Here is a 22,994-nt window from a genome sequence, read left to right as displayed (position 1 = left end):
TAACCAAAAAGTTCAAATATCCAGGAAGTTTTGCATAATCTTCATTATGTGTATAGGATTTTGAAAGTGAGGACTTTGTTAAAGTTATCAAAACAAAAGTTATCCTCCTACATCTGTATCTCTATATGATGATGTTGCTAAAGAAATTAATAAAATTCTAAAGTAACTTCTGATCCCTCGAGCATTAAGGTGTTTCTATGTTTTTATTGTATTCCAAATTGTAAGGAGTAGGGTAAGTATGTATTAGATTATTTTCTCAGGTAACTATATTCAGTTAACTGGAACCTTTTACTGTTCTCACCGTAAGTATTAGTGTGTGTGTGTGTGTGTGTGTGTATGCATAAGAAAAATTTTAGTCCATTAAGTATTATATACAAATTTGTCCAAACGTTTTCTCTCATCTGATTAGAAATTTTTCAGATAAGGAACATAAAACATCTTTTAATTTTTTGCTAAAATTAAAATGAAATCTAATGCAAGAAAAACAGCACATCACAGCTATACCATATAATGATCATTTATGTATGATATTCTTATCTGAACGTGATCTTTTTTGTCTTAAGTAAACTGGCGTCTTTTAATAATCTGTCTTTTCTTGGCTGTTAAACCTTTATGGGGCTAATGAAGAGAGTATTGGGTAAAAAAGAAAACATTTTAAATTTTGAAACATTTTTACTTTGAACTCGTCAAATATTTGGTTATACTCTATAAATTTTTCTTAAAGGGTTTGAATGTGGCTTTAATGAATAAAGTTTGAGAACTTTAATTATGAACAAATTCTCTTTAAAATTTGACTGTTTCTAATTGGTAGTATAATGTGTTGGTGTGAGGAGAAAAAAAAAAAAAAAAACTAATGCCAAAAAGATTATGTGATAAGATTTCAGTGTCTGGAGTGATTGTGTAGTTAATTTAAAATGGAAGAGAAATACTGAAATTCCTTCACTAGTGATCATCATTTATGGAGGCCCTTTGGTTTTGTAAAAATGTTTATAGTTACAAAAGTATTTTATACTTTTTATATGATTAAAATTTAATTTCCTTCCTTATTTTTGGTTTGGCTTTCTTTTGTCTATTTTCTTCTCTTTTCTTTCTTTAATTGAAAAAACTAATGGAACCAAATATAAGATGGTACCACTGTTTTCTCCTTCTTTTGTATAATCTTGTTGCGTGTCTCTACATAAGCTGTTCTGGCCACTCATCATAGTAACCAGCTGGGCCATTTCACCTGCTGGAGCCATTAAAGAGGACTCTCTCCCCCTAGATTAATCCCCTCCGACATTAGTTTTTTGCACTGACAACTGGAGCAGGCATTCAGAATTTGCAGGTGGCCAGTGTGACGCACATAATTGCCTACAATTTTAGGCAATGAATAAAAATGGTCTACATTACTTGTCAAAGGTTGTATATGCAGTGCCAAGTGAGATCTATGGGAAGCCTTTTAGGGTTTAAAGAACAGTTAATAGCAAGGCTGCACAGGGCTTTTTTAATCATAATGCATTTGTAATATAGCACTTTGATCTTCTCCTTGTAGGAAATGGTGTTACATTAGCCACTTTTAAACATTTATGAGTGAAATTCAGTTATAGAAGAGTAAAAGTGATTATTCTTAAGCAGAACATGTTAGATTTCATTAAAAGTTTTCAGCTTGCCCCTTCCTTGTTAAAATCTGTGGGAAGTCCTTTTCCTGGAGAGTTTCAAATCAGGATCTAAGGACATAGAGCTTTTTCCTTATTTTTCCTGTTGGTAACAGCAAGATTTGGAAGGAAGGTATACTAAATATTGAGGTAATTTATACAAGTGGATATTTATAGAAAAATAACTGATTTATGGTAAAGTAAATACCATCGATGAAAACCTAAAAAATCTATTACTAATAATTGTGTGTTACAATAAATTTATGAGAAATGCATATTTAAAACATATTCATAAATTATCTTTAACAACAACAACAAAAAACCAGATGACTCTCAAACGCACTTCTTCTGGAAGAGCTAAGTTTGACCTTTCAGACCCAAGAGCCTTTTATTAACACCTGCCTGTAAGAAGAACCTTGCCACACGCAGCTTTTAGATTCAGAACCACAAAACTGATGAGGAAAGACTTGAAGGGTTCAGTTTGTGTCACTTGCTGTTTGCCGTTTCCATTTCACAGATGATTAATCTTTCTGTGAAGAAAGGCTAGAGAAACAAAGCACATTGGGCTCTTCCTGCAGTTACTCCTTCTGAATGCACACTAGCTTGCTAACTAAAAGGCCTTTAGATTTCCAGCAGAGAGAGATGTTCTGAAAGTGAATGCAGCTGGTTGGAGGTCACCAGTGCAGGGCTCTTGCCATTGTGTAATGCAGGCTTTGGCAGGTTGGGTGGGGGGGGGGCGGTGTTGGAGCCGGTACAGGAGAAGTGGGCAGGAAGAAGGTGTTGGCAAAAAATTAATTCCGAATTAAAAGGGTTTGGTCAGTTGATTTAATATTTTGGAGGGTAGATCATCAATAATAGGTTCAATTTCGTCTATTTTGTTTGTTTTTCTTTTTAAGGAAAAAATTATAATTCAGTCTCTTTCCAGTATTCCCCCTCCCTCCATTTCCTAATAGCATGTTTATCTTGCAAGTGGCATCACTAGGTGATGTTGAAATATTATTAGCTCTTACAGTCTTTGGTGTATGTGAATTGTCTTATTTTTTAGAGTGTTACTAATTTTGCTGGTATTCTACATTTTATATATTAAAATGTTAATGCCACAACATTTCATTGGTATTTGGATTTTTAATGAGGTATTATAAAATAATGTGTGTGACTTCATGCCCCTTTCATATAAAATTGACTATTTTTACTTTGAGGATTTGGAAACTTTTAATTTTAGTAGTTAGTATCTAAATGTTTAGTGTCCATCTTGAATTTACTTTTTCCTCAATCTTGTGCAGGATATAATGTGCAAAGTCAAATCCTGGGTTATAGATCAGAAGAAACCTGTTCGCTTCTATCATGATTGGAACGACAAAGAGGTAAGTTATATAAATATCAATCCTTCTATTCCTGCCTTGACTTTGACTTCTTAGAGAACAAATTAGATTTTTCATTGTTTTATGTATTATTACTGTTAATATCTAGTTAAACTTTATTGCTGTCAACGATTGCTATTCCCAGGCTTGTTATTATTTTCTTTTCCCCTACTCCTGATATTTCCCCTACTCCTGTTAATCTGTTAGAAACAAGAATTATGAAAATGAAAATGGCTACTTGTTTGAAAAGAGTTTATTTTCAAGTTGTTCAATGACTTACTTAACTTTTAAAAGGGATTCTTTCTCTATCTCCCACTTTAGATTGAAGTGTTGAATAAACACTTATTTCTGACTTCAAAACCAATGGTCTACTTGGTTAATCTTTCTGAAAAAGACTACATTAGAAAGAAAAACAAATGGTAAGTTTTTCCCCCTCAGATATATTCAGACATATCCTGTCTCTACCCACACAAACACACATACATATGAGCTATCTTAGATTTTAATGTTTTTCTCCTTATTATTAAGAAGTTTAAAATGGATGAGAAAGCTTCGTCTGGTTTTGTACATTCTGAGATGAATCTCCTAATTGATCTGCACTGAGAGAACTTAAAAAACAAACAATTAAATTAGGCAATATTGAGTCATGCATATTTACTTATTAAATTTAAATTTAATAGACATTATTGTTTGTTTCCTTTGCAAAATGAGAATAAATGTAGTTAGACCAATAACACTTTTTAAACTGGGAATTTCTAACTGTGTTGATATTATATGTGGCCTTAAAATACTTGTTTGAGATTACAGCTGGGCATAAGTTTTAAAATCCAGATCAAATGCTTTAAAATTTTTTTTCAATTAAAAAAATTGTGTATGGAAAGGGGAGAGGAAGATGAGGGATCTATTTCAAATACTTTTAAAGTGTACAAAGGTAAAAACTGTGCATTCACGTGTTGTCATTTTTGACATGTAACCCAAATGTACAAGGTTTTCTTTCGTTCACTAATAACTTCAAAAAGTCATATATTCATATAACATGTGGTCATGTAGACATTTGGCATTGCACTCACTTCGACTTGCCTCACGGGACCGTCAGTATTTTATACTATTAAGTCATACAAACAAATCAAAACTATCCAAAGCAAAATATCTGCGTTCTCCTAAAATATATTGTCGGTTTTTCCCTGTACTTCATTAAGTACTTAGATGCACATGGTTTCAATTTTCCATTAAAAATTCTCATTTCCATATGATATCAAAGAGTGAGAAGCTTTAAACTGAAAAATAAACATTCATAGACTGGAAGCCAAAACAATAATTAATGTCAGATGGTTAACTCCAATAAATGATTAGAATAAATTCTGTGAAATTACTGCAACTAAAAATGCCCTGTTGATATTACTTTAAGACATTTTGTGTTCCTTATAGGAAACTGAATTTGTCCTCTTTATTGGTAGTGTTCTAGAAAGCATAAACTTAACATGAAAATTCAGTTCTGACTGGTCAGTGTCCTCCAATAGATAATTAACTTTAAAATAATCAGTACTGTCTTGTTTCAAATTCTTATAAATTTGATGATTAATGCGTTAAAAATTGTTACCTTTGGAAGGAATTTTAAAATTTATTACTTGACCTCAGTTAATAAATCTTATTGTAGTGTGAATGGTAAGGTTTCCTGAGGCTTCGTGAAACAATACAGACATCAAAGTTTACATGAAAAGGGATGAGTCGGTTTCCTTGCCCAAAGGGGCTTCTCACACCTGTATTTGGATTACAGGTAGAACTCCCTGGCTCTAATTGTATAGTAAATACCATTTCCCAGACCCTAATGGTAGACAGACTGCTTGGGAGACGCCAGTCTGTGATTTAGCTGTCGCCAGACACCCCATGTTTTTTGTGAGACCAGTTGTGATGATGATATGGTTATAGCCAATTGAAAGCAAACTCTTGTCTAAATAGCAAATTTTAATTTATAAAGATGTAGAGGTATGGACGATCCTATTTATAAAACCAAATTTTAGATTTTATATATAACTAATGATCTGGTTTGGGGTTGTGTGTATGTTTGGTGGGAGGGGGATCAGATCTTGTGGAAGTTAGTGTAATTGTAGCTGAAAGATCAAAGACTGGGTAACTGAGTGATGTTCCAGAAGAGAATTTACCACATAGCCATTTTCTGTACAGTTTCTGCCGCCTGCTGTTCCTATTTTCCCTCAAGCTAGCCATTGACTACCCCCTGTGCATCCCTGCTCGTAAAAAATGATTGAGGAAGTATTTGTCATGTATTTATGAGTGGGAAACATTGTGTGATAGGGAATGGCATCTACTGGAGCCAGAAAGATTGCCATTTTCCTTTCATTCAGCCACTCTGCTACAGCTTTAAATCCTCTGTTTATGCAACATAGCCTTTGTATTAAAGTGCAGAATAAATTTTTATTATGAAGGATATGAACACTAGGTTTTCATCGTTTATAACACTGCAAGCAGATGTAAATAGTTAAGATACGTTTTAACTACTAAATCCTTCTAATTTGTGTTGGCATCTCGTTTTTTGGTAGCATTTCTATCTAAGTTTCATTTGCATTAGTTGCTCCTTTAGCAAAAGAAAAAGTTTTTGTTTTTTAAAGTTATTATGTAATATTACTGTTGCAAATTAAGACTGATGCAGGAAGCAGTAATAAATATTTTCATGGGTCTTTTAGATCTAGAAAACTATTTTAAATGGTCAGGAAAGAGGGGGAGGAGGAGGAATTTGTGATTTGGGCCATAAGAGGAAGACTATAGGAAACTGTAGTTTAGTGGGTCACCGTTTCAGACCTAATGAACATTTTAATTACTAGAGTTTACTTTAAATTTAAATGGTAACGTTGTTTTTCAATCCTGAAAAAGAAGGAAGCATTTTGAAAGATAAGCCTATTTTGTTATTGAGTAGGTACATTGACCTATTGAAAGATGTAAAAAACTGAAGTCACTTCAGACATCTACTCGCTGTTTTAACAATGTTGAATTAGTCATTTCGTTGATATATGATTAAGCCCCAGCCCCTTGAAGAGCAGCTGACATGGCAGCCGGGTTAGTTACAGTTGTGTTATGGGATCAGATGACAGTAATCAAGATGTTGTAAGGGGAATCCACCGAACCCTTTTTTGTTATTACAAATTGCTGTTCTTTGAATGCAGAAGTTGGTGGTGGGTGCCAGTGATTTTCGAACACTTGAGGATTTCATTTTTTAAACACGATCAGTTGTTACTTATAACTAAAATTGTACTGTCTGCCGTATTAATTTTCGTTTGAGATTGCCTACTGAGTTATGGTATCAGGCGGTACAGGACATTAGAACTCTCAAACCATTGCTTAATTAGGGGTTTAAATTTCAATCTTTGCACCTTTGTTGCTCTGTAAGTAGTATATGCCATCCAGTTATGACATCAGTAGAGCAAACTAATTTTAGATATTTTGGATACCTACATAGCTTCTAATTATGTTTCATTTTTGTATTCTCTTGCCCCTATCTTAAAACTATTGGTAAAGAATAATTCCATTTTATTGCTTATTATATACTACATGTTAATATTCAACTGGAAAATATAACATTTAAGACATTCAGACTTCTTGTGTGCATTCGTGTGTGTATAAACATGTATATTTGCATATGCCTTGGTGGGCTTGTGGTCACTAAACATTACCCTTTGACTAATATTATATGAGTCCGGTAATCTGGGTATTGAAATTGATTCAAGATAGGTAGACAAATATTTGCCATCTTTGAAGTTGTTGTGTAATCAAGGGCAGTGTGTCAATTTCACTAACTGAATTCTAAATAGAAAAAGGTTTTATTCCAACTGTTCTGTGATTCAGTCCTCTCATCCCCACTTTCCTGTTTTGGTTAGTTTTCCACATAATTTGTATACAACAACTGGAAATAGTTTGGTGATACCATACATTGTTTGCCTGGTTAGGGGGAGAATCATGGAATAAATCCAACATTTCCTTGATTTCTCGAACTGTGTGTGAGAATTACAGGTACTGTATCTCAGCAACCCTGCATGAAGAAGGAAGTATATTCATTTTTTACATATAATTTTGTATGTCTATATATCTATATACACAATACAGATATACATGTATATACATATATCCATATAAAGGTAAAACTATTTCTATAAAACTATTCTAAGAAGTCATCAGTTTCTGACAAGATTATTTACTGAAGTAGAAATTTATGCTGCTTTGAAAAAATTGCATTGTTACACATTTGATTTACTTGAAACAGTTAAGATGAGAATAAGTAATTCGCATAAAGTTTTCAGAAACATACCCTGTTGTATAAAGCAAGATTCACATGTATGAGATTTTAAATGTTTTTACCATCCACTAGTCTGGCAAAGGAAAAGCCCTGAAATATCCATGCAGTGTTTTGGGGCGGTTATAATTTCTGTTTTTTATCATTTGTGGTTCCTACAGTTTTGGGGGGTTTTTGTGTCACCTTCATCTTGAAGTACCTAATATTGTGAAACCTATGAGAATACATTATTTATTCTGAGTGTGTTCCTACCTACTTCAAATCACAACATAATGCTGGGAAGTTTATTTTAACATGTAAGGGGTTTTTTAGCTGAATTAAATTTTATAAGCTATAATTTGTAATGATTTTCATAAATCAAATACTTTTTTAAATGGTGATTCCTTCATGAGGACTGGTGCTTATATGCTCCTTTGACAGATGTGAAGGGGTGATAGAGCAGGTCAAGGGTATTCTGGAAGTCTAAACTCAGCAATTTTTTTAAAATATAGGATTGATTAAATTGGTGAACTTCTGTACAAAATATTCTCAATTTTACTTGTTATAAATGAATCTAAAAATTTTTCTTTAGACCCCTTCTTTGTTTTACAGTTTTTTGTTTTTGCTACTAGATGATTCTCAACTGTCTGCTTTTGAATTTGTATTATGATAAAGCTTTGAAACAGTGTCATATACACTGTGAGTTAGGATTTCAAATAATTTCCGGTGAGTGGATTTTGTGGAATTAATTATTTTCTAATTTCTTGGATCAGAATCTTGAGAGCTTAAGAGAATATACTAAAGCAAAATAATTTTTTTTTTATATTACAAGAGCTGGAACTTTAAAAGAAGTGTGAGGGAGAAGACCTTTGCTTATTCAGGAATCTTTTTACTTGGAATTTTCTTTTGCATTTGTACATATATATACATGTAATAATACTTGTGAATTTCTTTCTGGTTCTCGTTAAATGGATTTTGCGTACTCTTTCGGCAATTTCATATTCTTGTCAAGTGATATTAGTACCCTAGAGTACTTAGTCGTAACAAAACCAAGTAGCACTCTGATTCCATATTATGAAAAAGATAATTATAGAAGAAATCACATCTTTTTATAGGAATATAATGCTATTTATAATGCTACCCACTGTGGTATGCATTTTAGGAATTTCCCCTGGCTTATTTGGATTTTTCCCCATACTATTTATAGACAATAATTTCTTTTTTTTTTTTAAAGATTTTTTTTTATTTATTTATTCGACAGAGAGAGAGACAGCCAGCGAGAGAGGGAACACAAGCAGGGGGAGTGGGAGAGGAAGAAGCAGGCTCATAGCGGAGGAGCCTGATGTGGGGCTCGATCCCACAACTCCGGGATCACGCCCTGAGGCGAAGGCAGACACTTAACTGCTGTGCCACCCAGGCGCCCCTATAGACAATAATTTCTATTTGCGAAATAGTTCACTGAATTTGAGAAAGTGATACTTTTGGGAGGGTCAGTTATTTTCATTAGCACATCTGTTGACTTACTGTTCTGTGAGTGATATAATTAATCAAATATGTCAGGATGTTTATCTTTTTTAAAGTAGCTGAAGAATTTCACAGCATAGTAGGGAAACGTGTCACAGAATTGTGTCTAGCTTTAAGAGACTAAAGCTCTTTTAAAAACACAAGTGTTCACTTGCCAGAGGAGAGGTCAATAGAGGTATGTGTGAAATAGGTGATGGGGACTAAAATGTACACTTATCATGATGAGCATTGAGTAATGTACAGAATTGTTGAATTACTCTATTCTATATCTGAAACTAATATAACACTGTATGTTGACTATACTGGAATTAATTTTTTTTTGAAAAGGAACAATTGAAATGTTTTCCATACAAAACAAACAAATGTTCTCTAGGATTCTCTCATATGAAATTAAAATAAATGTTCTCCATACATGCACGATACTCATAATCTAAGAAATGAAAGGGAAAGTTTAACTTACATAGTGTTTTTCAAATTATAAATGATTCAAGTACACAAAAGAATTAAACTGCCTCTCTACCCCACTTATTTGGTGAATACTTTAAGGGCTATTAATATTTTTAAAAAATTTGTGCCCCGGAAATGAAGGACCTCTAGTTCAAATTTTGTTTCCAAAACTGTGAGTTGAGATGAGCTACACTAATAAAGTAGGAGTTTTGACTAGTAGTAGTTGGTAGAAGTGGAGGAGAATTTTGAAGCCTAGAAATTTTAGCACTGTTGGGGGTAGAAGACATAAGACAGGGCCTTATGAAGGGATTAGAATGGAGCCTTAATGCAGTATACAGAAAAACTGAATAAGTTTTTCCTAGGAGAAGGCTGTAGAAAAGGAAAGGAGAGGGTGCCATTTTGGGCAGTTTTCATGTTTTGTCTAATATCCTGCTTGTGCAGACTAGGAAAGGAGTATTATTTCCACTGCCCTTCATTCCTGTGTTCTCTCCTGTGTTCCCCAGTCACAAGATCTACCTTTGGAGTTAATGTTGTAGTCCAGCTACTACATTATGAGTTAAATAGACTTTTGAAGGCTAGACCAAAATGTTGGGTACCATTGATAACATTGGGTCTATAAAGAAAATGAATCTGGGGTGCCTGGGTGGCTCAGTCAGTTAAGCATCCAGCTTTTGATTTCGGCTCAGGGTTGTGAGATCAAGCCCTGCATCAGGCTGCATGCTGAGTGCGGAGCGTGTTTGGTATTCTCTCTCTCCCTCTGTCCCTCCCCGCTTGCATGTGCTTTCTCTCTCCCTCTAGAAATAAAATAAAAAATAAAATCTTAAAAAAAAAAAGAAAGAAAATGAATTCTAAGAAACTTTGAGCATATAGTCTATTTATAAATTAGCTAGTGTGTATTATAAGGAATTTTGGTATGTTAAGAATACTGCTACTTTAGAATTTGAAATATTAGTGCAGTGGTCCTTATTTGCTGCTATCTAGGTCTTTGACTGCAAGCAAATTACTTAGTCTTTAATGTATTGAAGACAGTTCATCAGAATGTTCACATAAAATGTGTTCTGTATAAATAATATCTCCCAAATTTAATTAGCATACTCAAAAAGAATAATAATAGAAAAAGGACTTGTTTAGTCTTCTAAATGTGTCTTCTGAATATATTCCCTTGGTTTTTCTTTTCATTATATGGATAAAGGAATAAAATGTGTTACATATATGTCTACAGCTGTAGTTTTATGCTTTGAAACAGTTGTACTCCAAAACAAAACGAACAACCGAGAATCATCTCTATTGTACAGTAGCAGTAGCAATAAAACTCCCGTGATACACTCACCATCTTCCATGACTCTGCCCCTGTCTCCTTCTCAGATTGGGCTCTGTGACTTTACCATTCACAGCTTAGAGGATTTTATTGTTATTTCTTGGCTTCCATTAGATGAAATCATTGTTTATTACAATAGCATTTTTTTAAATGGCCGTTTATTCTTTAAAAAGCCTTTTAAAATGGCTCCATTGTGATCTTCTATATCTCATATATCTCATTTTCCCTATTTTGAATATATATATATGTGTGTGTGTTGGAGGTGAGGCAGTGAAGGTTAGTTAGTAAAGATCATCTCTAAGATTCCCTCTTCCAGTGCTAGAATTTTACGATTTTAAAGAATTGGGTTACAGCATATTCACAAAGAAAAGATGCCCATGCAAATATCTAGTACCTTCTCAACCTTCATGTACAGGTTTGTCATGGTAGGATTTTTTTTCCTGTGGAACTATATAGAGCATTACTGAGGTTGCAAAGACCGAATTTATGAGCAACTTTTCTGTCTGGGTTGGAGATAAGACCTGATCTTTCCCCTACTCTCATTCCCTCTCTCGTATCTCTACCCCTTGAAAATAAATCTTTTCTGGGTCTCACCATGTTCAGATCCTTCCTGATAGTGAGTAGCTATTGCTTTGGCTAGAATGAGAACAAAGTGGAAATAAAACTTGTCTGTAGAATTGACATATCTGTATTTGAGGCTAGTTATATGACTCAAACTATTACATTTTTAAATTCTGACATGACCTGGAAAGCATTTCCCCATCAAAAACATTAGATTATGAAATACCTTCAAAAGCCTCCTTAATTCACAACATAATAGAAATAGTGCAGTTTGAATGAGACATATTTTGGTATCTGTAACCATTTTTTACCACCAATTTTTAAATTCTCCTTAAAAATATGTTCTAATGGGGCGCCTGGGTGGCGCAGTTGTTAAGCGTCTGCCTTTGGCTCAGGGCGTGATCCCGGTGTTCTGGGATCGAGCCCCACATCAGGCTTCATTGGTAGGAGCCTGCTTCTTCCTCTCCCACTCCCCCTGCTTGTGTTCCCTCTCTCGCTGGCTGTCTCTGTCTGTCAAATAAATAAATAAAATCTTAAAAAAAAAAAAGCATTTAAAAAAATATATGTTCTAAGATAACTGACTTAGGAACTTTGAGTACACCCCTATCTATAAAGTTCAGGGCTGCACACTGATATCCATTCAGTTTTTAAATGCTTTCTTAAGAGAAATTAATTTCATAAAAACTATGATTATGAATATACATTTCAAATTTATGTCTCTTATGAAGATTGTGAACTCATTGAGGAGGTGGGAACTATGTTTTCTTTTTCCTTTTGTAAGCAGATAATCATTGAGCCCTTCTGTGTGTCATGTACCATTTTAGATGGTAAACAGAAAAAGCCCTTGCCCCTTAAGGCTTATAGTCTCATGGGATAATAGACAACCAGTGAACAAATATTTAATATTTAATGTCAGGAGATAAGTAAAACAATGAAGAAAAATAAGGCAGGGGAAGAGAGGTGCCATTTTAGTTAGAGTAGTCAAGGAAGGCCTTTATGAAGTAAAGGAGTGTGCCATGAGAGGATCTGAAGAAAACTCAGTCCAGGGAGAGGGAACAGCAAATGCAAAGGCATGTGTGACAGGGCATTGAAAAAAAGTAAAATCTGAAAACAACCACTTGAAAAGAACTTTGTAAATTCTTATTCAGATACATTGCAAGTAAATAGATTTTAAAACGTATCCTAAATATGTTGTAAAAGTGAATTCAGGTTTTTAAGAATGGCCATCATTTATCTTCTGGCTTGCGATAGTTAATTTCTTAGAGTCCAGAAAGATTTTAGATTGCCAGGTGTTTTAAACAACCTTTAAAGTAGTGTTTGCAAATATATAGATTTACTTTGAGTTTCATCTTTCCTTTTTTATGCTTGTCTAGCAACTTGGTTATCCACTTTACCACTCATAAAGCACTTCTTTTACAAGTCCCTCAATGTATAACCTCAAAGAAGTAGGTTGAACTTTACTAAAAATAATAGCTTGGGGCACCTGGCTGGCTCAGCTGGTAGAGCTTGCAACTCTTGATCTCGGGGTTGTAAGTTCGGGCCCCACATTAGGGATATGGCTTACGTAAAAATAAAATCTTTTTAAAAAATAGCAACTTAACATTTGTCAAAACTTTATAACATCATAATTTACATTAGTTCATTGGATCCTCAGACACATCCCAACCTGGCCCACACAACCCTGAACTATTTTGGCCTTGAATTGATTGTTCACTAAAATGAAACATTTTGATCGTTGAATTAAGAGATCTGCATTTTAAGTTAGGAATGGGTTATGTTAGCTAAAGGTAAATGAAATTAGTGTGTCCATTAATAGAGATATAAAGGTACCTTTTTAGAACTTTAAGTATTTGTCATTAAGCTCGAGGAGTAGTCACCAGTATTCGTGACGATTATCAACAGTTTCCTTAGAAATTCTTTTAAAAAGAACTGTGTAGTCTGTGGAAGACATCTTTGGGTTTAGTCCATTTTGATACTTAAAAGAAAAATAATGTCTGTCTGTTGATAATAGTTTTTGGCTTTTTTTCTTGTTTTAAATGATGTTTCAAAAGATTTTTCGCAAAGAGCATTTCTGGATGTCTGAAACATGAAAGTAACTAGTATTTTTCATACATAATTTATATTTAAAATTGTTGCCTTAAATGGTGCCATTTTTCTTTTGTCTCTTACCCCTACCATCCCATTAAGTGACATTGACTTAGCTTTTCCTGTACCAAACCAAAAGACATACATGGCAAACCATCATTTATTATTGAGCTCCTACTATGTGGCAGGCACCCTTTTGAGCTTAGAAATTGGTAAGATGTTAATAGAATAGATGAGACATAGGAAAATTTTGTGAATATTTCTGAAGCATAGATAGTGTCGTGCCTGTTTTATAGATAGGGCAGTTGGAGGGATTGTAGAACACGCCCACGTTCTTGTAGCAGGCAGGTATTAGGAATAAACCCATTTGACTTGAATGTTTATGCCTGTTCCACACATGACAGAACAAGATATATTTGTGATTCTTCACATATCTTTGAAAGTATTGCTTTAATTAACTTGAGCATTCTGTTATGTTTTATCTCAGAAAATACCATCTCTACCAAATTGTTTAGTGTTAATTAAAAGAGATACTTGTCAAGGTGACAACTGTGTATCTTTCTTAGGATAATAAGCTTTAGCTGTTGGTGTTTTTGTCTTGCCTTATCATTTTATTATATTAATTATGTAATAATGTTACAGCAGTATATTTTAGCACCCTCTGTATCAACCATTTTTAAACATATACCATATATAAAAATTTTGTTAGAGAAAATACAATGGCTCTTACTGAAAGTAAAACTAAAAATTACATCAAGTTGCCATGTCTAAAATAGTAGTACAGAATAGACCCCAGAAAACATAGCTATAACCACAGATCATTAAATATATATATATATATATATTTAATATATATATATATATTAAAATGGTAAGCAGAATTTGCCCCCCCCCCAGCATACCATACAATTTGTTAATAATTCTACACTGCTAGGGGTGAAGGAATTGATGTTTAAATGAACAGGGGAGTGAAAGAATATCATGAATTAGAATAACAACAAATTCATGTGTCTAAAATGTTGTATTAGTTGTAGTCAGCGTCAAGTAACACTTAACTGACCATTTAACTATATTCCAGTTACATTTAAGACTCCCAAAAACCTTATAAAATCGTTACCATCATTATTTTAAGGAAAGCAAAGCAAGTAAAGAGCGCTTGAGGAACTCGGCCAAGCTTGCATAGCCAGTCAGTGGTGCCAAAATTCAAACCTAAGCAGTTTATTATCTCCAGAGCCCATGACCTTTACTGCTATGCCATAGTATTTCAGCATTGGGCCATTGGTGGTGGGAAAGGTAGACAAGGCCTGAGCAATAGGTCATATACTAGCTACATTTACTATCACTATAAATTTCATTTAGATAAGGTTTTGTTGTTATTAAACAGTTAATGCACTGTGAAATTTGAAGCTAAAAATTCACTATAACCTGATTAGAGAATGCCAACTGAAGGTAATATAAAAATTGTTGCCTAAACTGTATTTTAATTTTCATGAATTTGTCATTGAAAACTATATTCCAAACATGTGGCAATTTAATAGCCCTTTATAGGGACAATAGTTAAAGTAGTTTATATATTTTCACATAGAAAAATACATATTATCGATCATTTTTTAAGATAAGTACTTTCTTGGGGCGCCTGGGTGGCTCAGTCGTTAAGCGTCTGCCTTCGGCTCTGGGCGTGATCCTGGTGTTCTGGACTCCTCCTCTATGGGCTCCTCCACTATGAGCCTGCTTCTTCCTCTCCCACTCCCCCTGCTTGTGTTCCCTCTCTCGCTGGCTGTCTCTCTCTGTCAAATAAATAAAATCTTAAAAAAAAAAAAAAAGAGAAAAAAAAAAGATAAGTACTTTCTTCTACCACTTGGTTGTTTTGTATGTGTGTGTGTTTTTAACCACATAGTAATTTGTTCTATTCTTTGTGTTTTCAGTAACTTGGAATTTTTTTAAAACCTTCTTGAAAGTGGGAATCGTACATGTGTATGCATGTGTGCATATCTTTAATAGATGAAGTACAGATAGATAATGTGTATAATATTCTGCTTAAATTCTACATTCATGCATAGCAGCATAATGGAAAGAACATACATGCATATGTCTTGGGCAAAATACTGACTACCATTTGTTGAGCATGTGTTATATGCTGGACTTTGGGGCACTTACATAGTATGTTCTCTCTCTCCCTCTCTTTTTAAGATTTTATTTATTTAAGATGGAGAGCATGAAAGCATATGCACACACAAGCTGGGAGAGGCGCAAAGGGAGAGGGAGAAGCAGACTCCCCGCCAAGCAGGGAGCCTGACGTGGGGCTTGATCCTAGGACCCCAGGATCATGACCTGAGCCGAAGGCAGACGTTTCACTGACTGAGCCACCCAGGTGCCCCCATAATATATTCTCTTATTTGGATTAACCCTCATAACAACCCTGAAAGGCAAATAATTACCTATTTACTTAGAGAAGTATAAAGTGAGAAACCTAGTTAAACATTTTAAAGACATCTTTTATCTTGAGCTCGTGAGAAAAAGTATAAAACATTTTATTGCATTTAGAGCAAGTCTTTCATGGAACAAGAATTGCACAGGGTTGTTTTTTTTTTTTTTTTTTAGTTGCATGCTAGCAAAAATTGCACAGAAACCCATACAGCTAGAAGATCAGAAATAAAAGAAATATAAATAAATAAATAAATAAATAAATAGTCAAGCTATGACAAAGGAGGCAAGAATATATAATGGGTAAAAGTCTCTTCAATAGATGGTTCTGGGAAAACAGCTACATGCAAAAGAATGAAACTGGACCACTTTCTTACACCATAAAACTTCTGGAAGAAAACAGACAGTAATTTCTTTGACATAGGGTGTATAAACATTTTTCTAGATATGTTTCCTCAAACAAAGGAAATAAAAGGAAAAATAAGCTATTGGGGTCTACACCAGAATAAAAAGCTTTTGCACAGCAAAGGCAACCACCAACAAAACAAAAAGGCAGCCTACTGAATGGGAGAATATATTTGCAAATGATATATTTTATAAGGGGTTAATGTCCAAGATATATAAAGAACTTATACAACTCAATACAAAAAAAACCCCCAAAAAACGAAAACCACAACCCTAACAATCCAATTAAAAAATGGGCAGAGGACCTGAATAGACGTTTTTCCAAAGAAGACATATAGATGGCCAGCAGACACATGGCAAGATGCTCAACATCACTGATCAGGGAAACGCAAATCAAAACCACAGTGAGATGTCACCTCACATTTGTCAGATTAGCTAAAATCAAGAAGACAAGAAACAACAAATGTTGGCAAGGATGTGGCGAAAAAGGAACCTTCATGCACTGTTGGCGGGAATATAAATTGGTAGAGCCCCTGTGGAAAATAATGTCCAGTAATTCCACTACTGGCTGTTTACCCAGGGAAAACGAAAACACTAACTTGAAAGGATATATGCACCCCATATTTATTTGCCATAGCCAAGACATGGAAGCAGCCCCAAATATCCATCTCTAGATGAATGGATAAAGAAGATGTGGTATGTGTATATCTATATATATACACATATACACCACTATATATATATATATAGCGGAATATTACATGGCCATAAAAAGAATGAAATCTTGCCATTTGCAACAACATGGGTGGATCTAGAGGGTATAGTGCTAAGTAAAAGCAGTCAGTCAGAAAAAGACAAATGTGATTTCACTCATATGTGGAATTTTAAGAAATAAATGAACAAAGAAAAAAAGACAAAAAAAAAAAGACCACTTAAATACAGAGAATAAACTGGTGGTTGCCAGGGGGAAGTGGGTGGTAAGATGGGTGAAATAGAGAAAGTGAATTAAGAGTACACTTACCTTGATGAGCACTGAGGAATGTATAGAATTATTGAATCATTATATTTTACACCCGAAACTAATATAACACTGTATGTTAATTATACCTGAATTGTTTTTAAAAGATAGCAATTTCCATTTTGTTTTATTTCTCCTAAATATACATATTTTTGGTTTTTATAATATTGTAGTGTTCTATCTTCTAAAATTTACAAGGATATGGTCACCTATATTTTTCCTTCTTTTCACTGTACTTTCGTTTCTTCTCTCCTTCCCTCAACACGCCCCCTCCCAAATTTTTAGGATCCAGTTAAAAATTTGTTTAGACATAGAACCAGACTTCATGTTTGGTGAGATTTTACTGTTTTGTGAATGGTCCAGACTTTTTTTTTTTAATTTTATTTATTCATTTGAGAGACAGAGAGCACAAGCAAGGGGAGAGGCAGATGGAAAGGGAGAAGCATATTGCCTGCTGAGCTGGGAGTCTGACATGGGGCTCCATTCCAGGACCTGGAGATCATGACCAAAGCCAGAGGTAGGCGCTTAACCATTGGAGTTACCCAGGCGCCTCTCCTCAAGACTTTTAAATGGAACAGCAGCATTTAGAAAATCTTGCTGTGTTTTTCTTTTTGTTAATCAAGGCTTACCCCTATACCTTTCCAACTCCATCCAAATGGATTTTCCCTAGTCCTATCAGCAGGTATACTATAACACTTAAGTATATAACTAAGAAAATTGATGGTTTACAACACAGTTCATAGATGTTAAGTTAAAAAAGAAAAATCCAGGGACACCTGGGTGGCTCTGTCCATTAAGAGTCCAACTCTTGATTTCAGCTCTGGTCATTGATCTCAGGGTAGTAGAATTGAGCCCTGTCTTGGGCTCCACACTGGGCATGGAGCCTGCTTAAGATTCTCTCTCTCCATCTCCCTCTGCCTCTCCCCCCTAAAAAACACCCACAAAAAATGTTTCTGGTTTGTTTTTTTTGTTTTTTTTTTTTGGAAGTGAAAACAGAGTTTATTGGAGATAAATACATTGAGATATGGACAGTGTCCAGGAGACTCAGAAAGGAAAAGAGCATGAGTCTCATCTATGCTTGGGGTCTGGGTTTTTTTTTGTTTTTTGTTTTTTTTTAAGATTTATTTATTTATTTATTTGACAGAGAGAGAGCCAGCGAGAGAGGGAACACAAGCAGGGGAGTGGGAGAGGAAAAGGTAGGCTCCTAGCGGAGAAGCCTGATGTGGGGCTCGATCCCAGAACACTGGGATCACGCTCTGAGCTGAAGGCAGACGCTTAATGACTGAGCCACCCAGGTGCCCCAGGGGCCTGGGGTTTTTACTGGTGATTGTGGTCTGGTGCGTATGTCCCCTTAGACAACCAGGAACTGGTCAGAACAAGGAGTGGGTCTAGGTGTCCTTCATGAGTCATTCATTCCCTGAAGTCAGGGGTCTTGGAGAATGTTTGCCTGGTCACTGGGATGTTATCTGTCATGCTGGAAGACTCCAAAGATATCATTATCTCTTTGTCCCTTACAAGGAGGACATAGGCTGTTTGTGTTACAAGACATGTGTACAGTGGGGTGGGGAGATTTGGCCTGAAGTAAAATTCTATGATGTGAGAGACATTCCACACAAACTAATCTATACAATCTCCAAGTAAGAGTCAGAAAAAAACCACTGAAGTGGCTTAGTTAGTGTGGATTAGTTTGCATGGAATGTTTCTCACATGGTAGAATTTTACTTCATGCCAAATCCGAGATAGAGACTGAAGAGGAAAAAAAGAGACCAAGAGAGGGAATATGGAGAATATTGACCTTTTGTTTCCTTTCTCATGTTCAGAGGTAAACATCTTAGTTGTCTAGATCTCTGGAAATGAGTACTTTTAAAAGCCTTTAAATGTTACTAGAATACATTGTTGAAGTCATATCTGGTTAGTTTTCTGATTAAGTATAATTAATTATGTTTCTATAATTGCACATTCTATAATTACGGGGTATGATGGGACATTGTTTTACATCTATTATTAAGTGAAATTTGTATGGGTGGCCAAGTATGGTTTTTAATGTGACTTGGTATTACTTAGACATTTTGGATATATAGTTTAAAGACTACCAGATTAGACTGGGATATTCTGTCAGCTTTGTAATCTTGGAAAACTGAAACAAAAGAAAAAGCAATGCCTATTAAGCATCCTTAACCATAAGCAGGGGAAGGTATGTGTGTGTGGCTTAGCTAATAATAATGACTTTCTTACTATGTGTCACTTAAAGAATTTTTTTCTGTGAAATATTTAATAGCTATACATTTGCTGTTTTATAGTTATTTCAGTGCCCTGTTGACATCAAGGGCTACTGATTGTTGTATTAGTAGTTCTTGACAAATAGAAATTATTTGATATGCTAAGCCATTTCTGACAGAAGATATAAAGTTTTGACAAACATGTATGGCACAGCAAGTGTCCAATTCTAAAGAGCAAAATAAATGCAAACCACCATTATGGTGAACACAAACAGCCTGAAAGCAAGTTATCAGTAAGCAAATAATTGTTGAACTGTTATGAATGGAATAGGATGTTGAAATAGGGCATGATTGGCTGATGTTACATATGTCCTTGATTACCTTCCTTGTGCTTTTATCCTAATAAGTGACATTCTTTGTATTCCCTTGGATGGCTAGACAGTCTGACACTGAAGAAGAATAAATATTGCATGTGGTACACATTAAGCTGTCATCCAAGACAGCATTTATAAAAAGTAACTGCAGAAATTCATAAGAAATTCTGCACTGCTACAGTTTCCTGGCTCCAGTCATAATTGTCAAAGTTCTTGACACATTCAGGTCTTCAGAAATGATTTAGGTTTACAATGGCTTGGTGTATGAATAATTATTAGGATTTGTGTTCTCATATTGCCTTAAGATGTTAATGTTAGTTACCAAATGTTATATTTTACAATAATTTTTTATTTTTAAAAATGATTCTTCATTGGTAATAGTAACATGTCTCCCATCTTATGGTCTTTCATAAATGGATTTTAGACCATTCATGTATTTGAAAGGAAGAACAGGAGTTTTTTAAATTCTTAGTTTATCCTTAACCTGTTGGAAAATATAACTTACTTGTATTTAGTGCTACCAAACAACTCTGACAATAAATATTTTTATTTTTCTTCTCCAGCAGCACTGGTAAGCCTTGAAATGGTCCAAATGAATACCATTTTAAGACTTTTTCCAAAAACAACCAAATCACTACTTGATGTTTCATTTTAAAATATTGGATGATTTTATTCAGGTACTTTTATATATTAATATAGTTCTTTGAGGTAGGGCAGTGTTTTATTTGTTCTAGTCACTGTTAACCTCTTAAAATTTCTTTTTGGTGGAGGATGGGTAGAGGACATAATATTGTACTAAAATAAGCACACCCAAATAAGAGGTAAATTATGGACGCAAATTTAGCGAACATTTCTAAAGCCCCTGTTTCTTTTCCTTATCTAAAATACTTCTGTCATCCTACTTATGTGGTATGCCACATAACTGAAGGATACCAAAAAATTTTTTTTTCTTTTTTATATTTCTGTAACCTGACACTATTATTCTAAGGCATTTAAAATTAAGTAATTAGTATTCCCTTTTTATAATCTAATCAAGAATATAACGTATTCTATCAGCTGATTACTAGGAAAATGTGATTAAGTATCAGAATGATTTATGATCCAACACAAATACAAAAATAAAATACAGCGTTGAGTTCTAAATTACGAGCTGTGTTTCAGGGATGGCAGGAGGTCAGTCAGAGTTTCTGTGACAACAGTATTTTGTGTTAGTTTTAAAATTATATAATATTAATTGAGGAAATGTTTTTAGGGTATTCTCTTTACTTTGAAATCTTAGCCATCCATTTGGATTGAAGGAACTTTTCTCCAGGTATAACACTGCCCGAATGTTTCCTATAGCTTTTAACTCTCTAGGCCACTACAGAGCACAAAATATTTGCCCAACTGGTAAATTGAACTGTAAGTCCCACTGTGGGAAATTGCTTTGCTGTGCTCCAAACAGCAGTTATCTTAGTAATTGTACCTGAATTCTTTGTGGCTAATAGAGCGTAGACGTCCATTTTACAAACAAAATTATTTCTCTTAAATACTTTAAATTATAAATCCCTCAAATAAAATGTGAATCAGCAGAGTATAGTGAGACATTAAACTGCATCATTTTTAATTGTCAGCGCAGAAGAGTGAAATTCTTTTTTCCTTCCAGTGTAAAACTGTTCATATCCGACATTTCACATTCTAAACTGGAGCTCCCAACAAGGAGCTTATCAGAGTAAATTGTCTAGTCCATCCCCTTCCTCACTCAAAACCTAATGACCCTTTATCATCATGGTTTAGATTGCTGGACACAGATGTGAGAAAATACAAGTAATCTACAGGTAACTACAGTTGCTGCACTGATGTTCTCAGAGAACTGACTGCTGGGAAGATAAAGAGCTTCCCACAGAGTCTGTGACTCTCTGGCAGCAAAGCACATCATGAGCTCATACATGAAGTTTTATTTGCTGAAGATTCACAATAAGATGCATTAGAACATTCAGCAGGGACTCTTTTTAGATGAGCACAGAAATTCTGGAGGATTATTAGTTGATGCACCAGTGCATAGCATCACACTAAATTTTTTTGAAGTTCAACAATATTAATTTTTTGTGTAGACATCAAAGACCACAGCTACAATGCAGCATTAATATCCAACTTCTTGATATTTATGTGATCTACTACAGACCCTCCTCTCTTTCTCTTCACAAAAGGCTGATCTTCTTGCTGAAAAACAGTTTGGTTAAGATTTTCAGTGTGAAAACAAAACAGCGATTTTTCAAACTTTAGTATGAAATTGAATTTCAAAGGACTTGTTTATTGGCCAGGTGCTCTGCTTTTGTTAGCTACTGAGATTGTGATCAGTGAGGTAAACTCATTTATCTATTTGCATGCAGTTGAGTAATTTACCATGAAAAGAATGATCTGGTTTTTTGTTTTTTTTTTTTTTGGATAAAGGTACTGCACCTGTAGCTTAGTTTTATAATTGTTAGTTTGACTATTATTTGCAGTGATCATAGTTTCATACAGCTTTAGAAAACTACAATGCAAAAAAATGCTTAATCTTTTTTGTGTATGCAATGTTTTGCTTGTAGTCATTGAATTTGGTTTAAGTTTACTAGATTGGGGTGAATCAATATGAATTAGACTGCCTGAACTTCAGGTGTGTGTTTCTTTTTAAAAATAATTTGCTTGTCATATTTTTCTAAAAGCTAATTAATTTTGTTTTTGTAAAAACTACCAACTACTGGATTAGGAATAGTCATATTATGTTATATGTCAAAATGAATTACAGTCCTCAAATCATTTTTAGAAATTACCATTTTCGTAGCTGAAAGATAAAGATGATTTTCAGCAACCAGTATTAGTTAAGCAGTTCACAGCCAACAAAAAGAGTAGTGAGGTATTTGCTTCATTCTTATATGATTGTATGGGTTATGTACCTAACTGCTCTTCTTTATGGGAATATTGAAATGCTCAGAAAATTAGAGGAGATGTTTGTTAAGTCTTTTTGGCTAAGTCCCTGCTCATTTTTGCTTTGAAAATATTTTAATGTTGTACTTTTAAAAATAAGTTTTTCCAAGTAGAGCACCAAAATTACATCAAATATACCTGCGATCTCAAGTAGTTAATTTAATTTTAAGTTTCTGGTTTAGAAGAACCAGTGAACAAAGTAAATATCATACCAGAAAACAGAAAAGACTAATTGTCTATAAGCACTCTAGTCATTGTAATTCCTATTATTCTTCTAATAGCAATTAGTACCACTCTTTTTGGAGGTTTGTATCAATAAAGATTTTTAGTTTACACTGATATATTTGAAATATTCATAGTAGCATGGCATAGATTAATCTAAAAAATAGAACA

At 34.3% G+C, this 22,994-nt stretch overlaps 1 protein-coding gene across 1 annotated transcript in view; it reads left to right on the top strand.

The window, feature by feature from the left end:
- Positions 1-22,994, top strand: part of OLA1 (Obg like ATPase 1) — a 178,654-nt gene that overhangs the window by 124,260 nt on the left and 31,400 nt on the right. Inside the window, exons 6-7 of the mRNA XM_034654754.1 lie at positions 2,918-2,998; positions 3,317-3,414. Of these exons, the coding sequence (XP_034510645.1) occupies positions 2,918-2,998; positions 3,317-3,414 (179 nt within the window). The remainder of the gene's footprint in view (positions 1-2,917; positions 2,999-3,316; positions 3,415-22,994) is intronic.

The sequence above is a fragment of the Ailuropoda melanoleuca genome, chromosome 2 (assembly GCF_002007445.2).
Source record: "Ailuropoda melanoleuca isolate Jingjing chromosome 2, ASM200744v2, whole genome shotgun sequence".
In the NCBI taxonomy this organism is placed as follows: Eukaryota; Metazoa; Chordata; class Mammalia; order Carnivora; family Ursidae; genus Ailuropoda; species Ailuropoda melanoleuca.
This window is presented reverse-complemented; position numbering and strand designations above follow the sequence as displayed.